This window comes from Amblyomma maculatum, chromosome 1 (assembly GCF_055883805.1).
Source record: "Amblyomma maculatum isolate TAMU_Amacu chromosome 1, ASM5588380v1, whole genome shotgun sequence".
NCBI classification, from domain to species: Eukaryota; Metazoa; Arthropoda; class Arachnida; order Ixodida; family Ixodidae; genus Amblyomma; species Amblyomma maculatum.
Window position 1 is genome coordinate 144,589,903 of NC_139344.1, and position 7,350 is coordinate 144,597,252.

At 47.6% G+C, this 7,350-nt stretch overlaps 1 protein-coding gene across 2 annotated transcripts; it reads left to right on the forward strand.

Annotated features, from left to right (window-relative positions):
• The first annotated feature begins 271 nt into the window (after positions 1–271).
• On the forward strand, positions 272–2,243 carry LOC146204235 (alpha-(1,3)-fucosyltransferase C-like). 2 transcript variants are annotated; one of them, XM_084589169.1, is made up of 2 exons: positions 272–452; positions 736–2,243. In XM_084589169.1, exon 2 carries the CDS (start codon positions 754–756, stop codon positions 1,990–1,992), a length of 1,239 nt encoding a protein of 412 aa, XP_084445295.1. In that variant the 5' UTR covers positions 272–452; positions 736–753; the 3' UTR covers positions 1,993–2,243. The 2 variants fall into 2 exon arrangements, with proteins under 2 accessions (XP_084445295.1, XP_084445294.1); XM_084589168.1 differs by having other exon boundaries at positions 272–418.
• Positions 2,244–7,350: the final 5,107 nt, after the last annotated feature.

Genomic DNA, 7,350 nt, shown 5'->3' on the forward strand with positions numbered 1-7,350 from the left:
TCTAAACCAAACGAAACAAAACCTCATTTACACGTACGTGTCATCTGATTCCAATATTGATCCGATATATCGATTCGTTTGGCCTTGTAGAGGGTATGCTCAGTGTTGCGCTCGCACAAATCCCGAAATTAGATACCTAAGGGAATGAAGGATTGATTACATCTGCTGACATGCATATGCGGTGATGCGTCAGAAAAATGCCACCTAGTGTAAAGCACTGAAAGCGTTATCAGCACGCGTTTTCTTTTTTGTACCAGACGATAAGATCACATAATATTGCTGCGGTATTGTTACGTGGGCATGCAATGGAACGCGTTTGCATTACATTCCTTCCAAGTGTGAGGCTACTTAAGAGTTGTAGTGCTGCGCAGTTTAGTCCGGCTCCAGGCGAGAATAAGACGGAAGACAATCGCAGCAAGTATGTGCCCCCCTAAATTATTTCGAGCTCTCAGGTAATCGAAGCACTCGCGCCGCTTTTTCTTTATGTAGTGTTTGCAGTTTTGGAATGCAACTTGCTTTGACGTGCAGTGGCAGGAATGCTCGATTAACGCGTAACGACAGGGTAGCTTACTTCGTCGAGCGAAAGTCCCTAGTTCTTCCCTTTCTTATCGCATTGATTAGTCCACTTTTACCGTTCCAAAAGCTAAGTAGCTCGCTGTAAGTCTCTGTGCTGTATGAAGTAGCTACAGTCCAGACACATTCAACCACTGACCCTTGGCATTGCATTGCATCCAGCTTCCAGGAAGCGGCAACATGTGCAACTGGTGGAGGCGTTTCTGGTCCCGCTATGTGCAACACTGGATCCAACAGTTCCCTGACCTTGAGACTTTGCTGGCAACTGGCTTCTTAATTTTGCTACCTCTCTTCATCATCCTGTACGTGAAAAGCGTCGAAGAGGAGAACAACTTTTACAGCGTCTGGAGACCGTGGTATGAACGCGACCTCCCAGGCCTGGACGACAAGACGGACATTCCTCGTATTCTTCTGTGGTCCATGCCCAGTCTTGAGTGGGAAACGGATGATCCATTGCCGCCCCGCGGTGAGCTCAAACTGCAGTCCTGCCAGGTTCGAGACAATCCCAAAAATTGTGTTGTCACCAGGGAAAGGGCTCGTCTGAAGTGGACCGATGCCGTACTTTTCGACGCCAACTATATAACCTTCGATAATCCTACGGTTCGACATCAAGACCAGGTGTGGGTAATCAGGACTCGAGGTGATCCTCCGCGGCAACTATCGTATGCTCAGGCTCTCGCGAGCGCGCTATTCAACTGGACGATGTCTTACCGCCGCGACGCTGATGTGACCGTGCCGTACAGAAAGTGGGCTCCTCCGCCGATGAAGTTCTCCAACGAAGGTCTCAACCAGGTAATCCATAGAAAAAAAAGTGTTGCCGTGTGGTTGGTCAGCGAATGTGAGGCCGAGCGGATAACAGAGGACGCAGGCTTCACAGGAGATGAGATCAGGAACGACTTCGAATACGCAAGATTTTTCGCAAGTGCCACTGGAGCCAAGATAATCTACTCCTGCGGCGGAGAAGCGTGCAGAAACCGCCACGAGTGTTTGAAAAGTTTCGAAGACACGTACTTCTTCCTGTTCGTCGTCGAGAGTTCACCATGCTTTGAGCATCCGCACCACCTGCTGTTCGATGCTCTCCAGTACTCTCTCGTACCGATCTACTTTGGAAGCTCTGCCCTCGGAAACACGGTGCCACCATCCTCTGTTATTGACGCCACTTCTGCAGCCTTTGCTGAGGACGTCCTGGGTTTAGTTGTCAACATTTTGAGCAATACCAAGCTTTACCACAATTACATGGAGTGGAAAGACAGGTACAACATTTCCGCGCCGATAAATGACCTATGCGTCGTGTGTGACGCCCTCTATGAAAAGAGGAACCGGACCACGAAGGGCAGCATTTTTGATTGGTGGAAACGGGGTCCAGAGTGCAAGGATCTGCCCACTGATAGAGTATATGCCCTTATCGCCAGAGTGTAACTGCGCATTCGGTAATACCGCTTTTAGCCCAGTCAGCAGTGCAGCCGGAATGGGCAGTTAATTACACAACGCGTGTATTGTTTGTTCAAAGGCGTACACGTGACTCAATGTTGGGAAGGTGTCTTATATGCTTTCTGTACGACTTTATCGCTGTTTCTATGTGTGCAACGCTTTTAGTGCTTAATGAAGTGTCTTACCCAAATCTCAATTTGTCAAGTGGATTTGCACGGTCCAATAAAAAAGCCACTTCCTTCAACTTGAACAACGTTATTCACAGCCATATAACGGCGCGTGTTCAGGCCGCAGAACGCAGCGCATTACAGCGGGTTCCTATCAGACCGGCGTTCAGGTACTTATTCTGCATAAGGGCTTTACGCGTGGTGCGGTTGCCACTCTAACAGTGCTCGCCGCGCTAAGAAAAGCCTCGCTTGTCCTCTCATAAGGAGATCGTGTCTGCGACCGGTATCCAGTTTTCAACCGTCAGTGTGGTGGACACGGCAGAGTTGCCAGTCATCCTACTCGGACTGCATTTATGCGGAAATTTTTGGTACCGTCAAGTTATGAACAAAACTAACATACAATGACAGGAAGACAGTACAAAAGAAAAGAAAGCAAGCGATAGCTCGATGCTGCCTTGAAAATATCAACGTAGAGCCTTTCGCACGCCAGGGCATGAAAATTTAACCGTAAGGCCCAGCGTATGCATTCCACTTCGTGTGTGTGTATGTGGAAAACACACACACACCCTCTCCCATCTCTCTCTCTCTATCTCTCTCTGCGCTGCTTTCTGCGCTCTACACAACTCAAGCCGACAAGCAGACTTGTTGGCTTGACGGTCGCTGTTCATAACGCGGCTTTTTGAAGCAGGTGGGTAGCACAGCTAGTACCTAACCGTAATTGATAATTTGAGACAGCGAGCGTTGTCCTCAGACATGGACCATGCCGGCTGCGCCGGCGCCTCTTCGTCAGTGCTGGAGCTACTTTGGAAATCTGTCAATTTCTTCTGTTTACGACCAAGCTAGTCCTAAAAGGTTTAGGCCTCTGATAAGTGAACGTGAGCGGCTATCGGCGGTTGTAAAGAGCAATGCTACTTTCCGCGCCCATTTTGAGCCAACCAACTGCACATATTCCGTTGCGCCTTTCTTGCCCTTCAGCTAAAACTCGCCCAGCCTCTCCGTGCATAGCTGCTGTCGAATGTTCGACCGCAAGTATGCCGCAACACCACAACATACTTCACTCGCCTCACTGCAACCCGAGGCTTCCAAATCACGGAATGCACCGCAGCGGATCGGTTCCTGCAGGAGCATCGTCGTTTTTCGTACTTGGCTCCAATATATAGTAGCAGACGACAGCGCGCTTTTTTCTGTCACTTTATTTCTCGTTTTCTTCAGAATGCGGAACCCGATTGTGTGCTTACGTAACCTAGCACCGTCCTGCTGCACACGTCACCATTTGAACAAAATGGCGAATTTACAAATATAGGGGCCCCAGGTGACACAGAATGCGTGCCAAATTTCCGGGCTATATGGCACTTGAGACGAACGTGACGCTGGTTATAGCGGAAACCAAGCCCAAGTTCGGGCTTAAGCGAACGTCCATGCATATTCCCTTGGCCCGCTGTGGTGATTAGGGTGTTTGACGGCTGAACCCAAGGACGCAGGATCGAATTCCGGTCCCACTGACAGTTTTTTCAATGGGCGCGCGAAACAAAGCGCCCGTATACTGTACGATGTCAGTGCAGGTTAGAGAGAGCCTCGGGTAACGAACATTTCTGCAACCCTCCACTACGGCGTCCCTCATAGCCTGAGGTGCTTTTGGACTGATCGAGACCCAACTTCGAAACGTTCCGTATAGAGTCCCAGATTGTGGCGGTTCGGGTCCAACCCGATATTTCAGGGACGGAGGCCCAATTCTGGATCAAAATTCATACTGCTGTAGTAGAATGCCAAAACTTTTCGTGAGTTAAAATTTAGCACCTCTACCTGATTGGTCCTCGGAGTGGTAGCGTCGCAGTCTGGTACACCTACCCTGAATTTTTTGGTGCCGTTTTTTTGCGAACTCTGCTGCCAAATCTTTTGGTCAATGAGAAGGATAAAGTTTTCGCTTTAATCACGGCTTTCATTGCCGCTCGAGTTGTTTTATTCAAGCTTGTGCTATTACACCAGATCACCGTTTCCGCACGCCTTCCATCAAATTTATTCGTTGTTTTTTTTTTTTGCCGACCACAGTGCACTATACTGTACAAAACGTTAGTAGTAACAGGGGCCGTTGAAGCCTTCAAATTCGTGCTATCTTGCCGTCAACCTATGGTGCTAACAAGAGCGCATAAACACGAAAAAAAGAGACAGGGACACAACAGGCGCTCACTTCAACTGCAAGCAAGAAGGTACACATGAAATCATAATATGTAGAAAACCCTAAAAAAACATGAACGCAAACACTCCCTAAAGAAATTAAATAAATATAAAACCAAAAATAAACACATAAAATGAATAATAAAAACGTTACACCTAAGAACAACAGCCAACTAGCACTCACGTGTCCAATGCAACAACACTCATGCGTTGACTGAATATTTAGGGGAATCCTCTAAGGTGGAGTAGATTTGTAATAAGGGAGTAATTACTCACTGAAGTCAACCAAAGCGCAGCCATACGGCTACAAAAGAAAGCTGTACAGCTTTCTCAGAAACTTCCTAGTTAAAGAAAAAATTCGTCCTGATCAGAGGATCGAACCCCGGACCACCGCCTTTCCGGGGCAGTCGCTCTACCAACTCAGCTGACCAGGAAGCTCAGCAGATCAGATGGTAAAGCGAGAGTAAATAGCACGAAGTGGGAATTGTGTCGATCGAATATTTAAGGGAATCCCCCAAGGTGGAGTAGATTGTAGTAAGGGAGCAATTACTCATTGACGTCTACCCAAGTGCAGTCATACGGCTACAAAGGAAAACTTTCTCAGGAACTTCGTAGCTACAGAAAAATTCGTCCTAATCCGAGGATCGAACCCGGACCACCTTCTAAGTATTTGATCAACACCATTCCCACTTCGAGTTATTGATCAATTTGCTTTCGCCCTGCCATCTTGATCTGGTGGCAGTCCAGGTTAGCTCAGTTGGTAGAGCGACTGCCCCGGAGAGGCGGTAATACCAGGTTCGATCCCAAGATCAGGACGAATTTTTCCGTAACTACGAAGTTCTGTGAAAGTTGTACAGTTTTCCTCTGCAGCTGTATGGTTGCATTTGGGTGGACGTAAATGAGTAAATACTCCCTTCTAACTGTCGTGACGCTGGGACTAAGTCGACCCGGCCTTCACTTGGTAGCGTGCAGAGACTCCGGGTTGATGAAGGAATGAATCTTCGAAGTTGGTAAAATATATACAAGCAGGTTTAATGGCACTTTGAGAAAACTTATTTATATGAAAAAAAGGGTATATCAGCAAAATGGCAAGCGTTAAGAGTTCATAGCGAGAAGCGTCTGGATGAGCCGTTTACCCAGGGCTCAGAGCGTCATTTCGTGCTCTGCAACGTCCTTAAATCCCCTATGTCCAGCCCCTCTCTGAAGATGCTGACCAATCAGTTCCAGGGCACACCCCTCAGATATCGGCAACCAATAGAACGCATCACTGCACTGATGGTCTGATGCACTGACTGGTCCAGTATTGTTTCGTCGGGCGTGGTCACTTGTTGTCGGGTAGAGCTTGGGAACGGCGAGGAGCTAAATTTCGATTCTTCTGCAAAGATCCGCTATGTTGGTTCCGGCAGGTGGATTTCCTTCTCAGAAACCCAAGTGTACGTGCGCGCCACGAATACTGCTCCCAGCATTGTCACTTTCCGGCAATTGCAACTCTTTCCTGCATTCACGGGAAATCCTCTAATGGCCGTAATCTTCATGCTCCTTTGTTCTCCTGTACGTCAGCGGACGTGTCACTCCGATCGTATCCTTTGGACAATAGACATTCCTCACTTGACAATAGCGCCTCTCGACGGGAAGGGTGAACAGTTGAGCAAAAGCACTTCCCGCTATTTCTCACAGGGCGACGTTTCTTTGTTTCTTGACGTTCCCTTGACAGGGCCAACTTGGCAGTTGTAGGGTCACGACAAGCATGCTCACACAAAAAGATTCATGTGAACAGGCTCACTTAGAGCCCTTGCCCAAACAGCGCATATCAATACCATGCCCACAGGCGCACAATAGTGCGCGCAAGCGCGGACCATGCACGGTCACAACATAACACTCATGTGTCTATCACACAACACTGCACAAGGAAATTGATAAAACCAGTCCTTTAAGAACCTAATTTCTTCTGTGAAGCCCCCACTGACTAACGACTGACGCAGCTATCGCACTCTCTCTCTCTCTCTGCTGTACGTCTTTACGCGCTCTGTTAGCCATCTATTCCTACCATCTTTTTCACGAAGGGGATATTGCGCTAAAAAACACACGGACAAAAGAAGGAGTGGTGAACAGGACGTGCGCAGACTCACAGCTGAATTTTAATGGCTGAAAGATGACATATATACAGTGAACAAAAAGGCAACATCATGCCCCGAGGCCATCCAAATGCATATTAGCGCTGCCGTCAAATGTTTGCCTGCAAATACTTCACCTCACAATCTGCAAGTGCAGCCGAAAGATCGCTAATACAACACTAACTATGAAATGAAGTATTTGGACGCAAACATGTGAGACAGCGCTAATATGCATTTGGATGGCTTCGAGGCATGATTTTGGCTTTTTGTTCACTGTATATATGTCATCTTTCAGCCATTAAAATTCAGCTGTGAGTCTGTGCACGTCCTGTCACCCACTTCTTTTTTGTCCGTGTGCTTTTTAAGCTAAATACCCCTCTTCGTGGAAAAGATGAACGTTAATTAACTAGTCCAGCTTACCGCTCTACTATTCCTACCAACATGCCCAAACATCTGTGTGTTGAACAATCTTGCCGTCAACACTGATTACCATCCCCGAACGTCAAACAAGTATTTCTGACAGCAAGTTTACGCTTTTTTTTTTTCACTTCACATTAATATGTCAAAATCTGGTGACTTCTGTTTACAAAAAAATTCTGCCACAATTTGCTCCCCGATTACTCCATTACCTTGGTCAAAACTTTCAAAAGAACAGACTGTGTGTTCATTAGCGAGCATTAGAATAGGTTAGACTTAGGTTTATGGGGTTTACTCGTCCGAAAGCGACAAAGCCTCTGAGAGACGCCATAGTCGAGGGCTTTGGAAATTTCAACCCTCTGGGATTCTTTAACGCGCACTGACATCGCACAGCCCGCGGGCGGCTTGCTCTTCGCCTCCATTGAAAAGCGGCCGCCGGAAGACGCTGACGCTGAAAGAGCGGAGGGTGCGGT

What these genes read in the sequence shown, in the direction of transcription:
- LOC146204235 (XM_084589169.1), top strand. Translation starts at nt 754, where the DNA reads ATGTGCAACTGGTGGAGGCGTTTCTGGTCCCGCTATGTGCAACACTGG.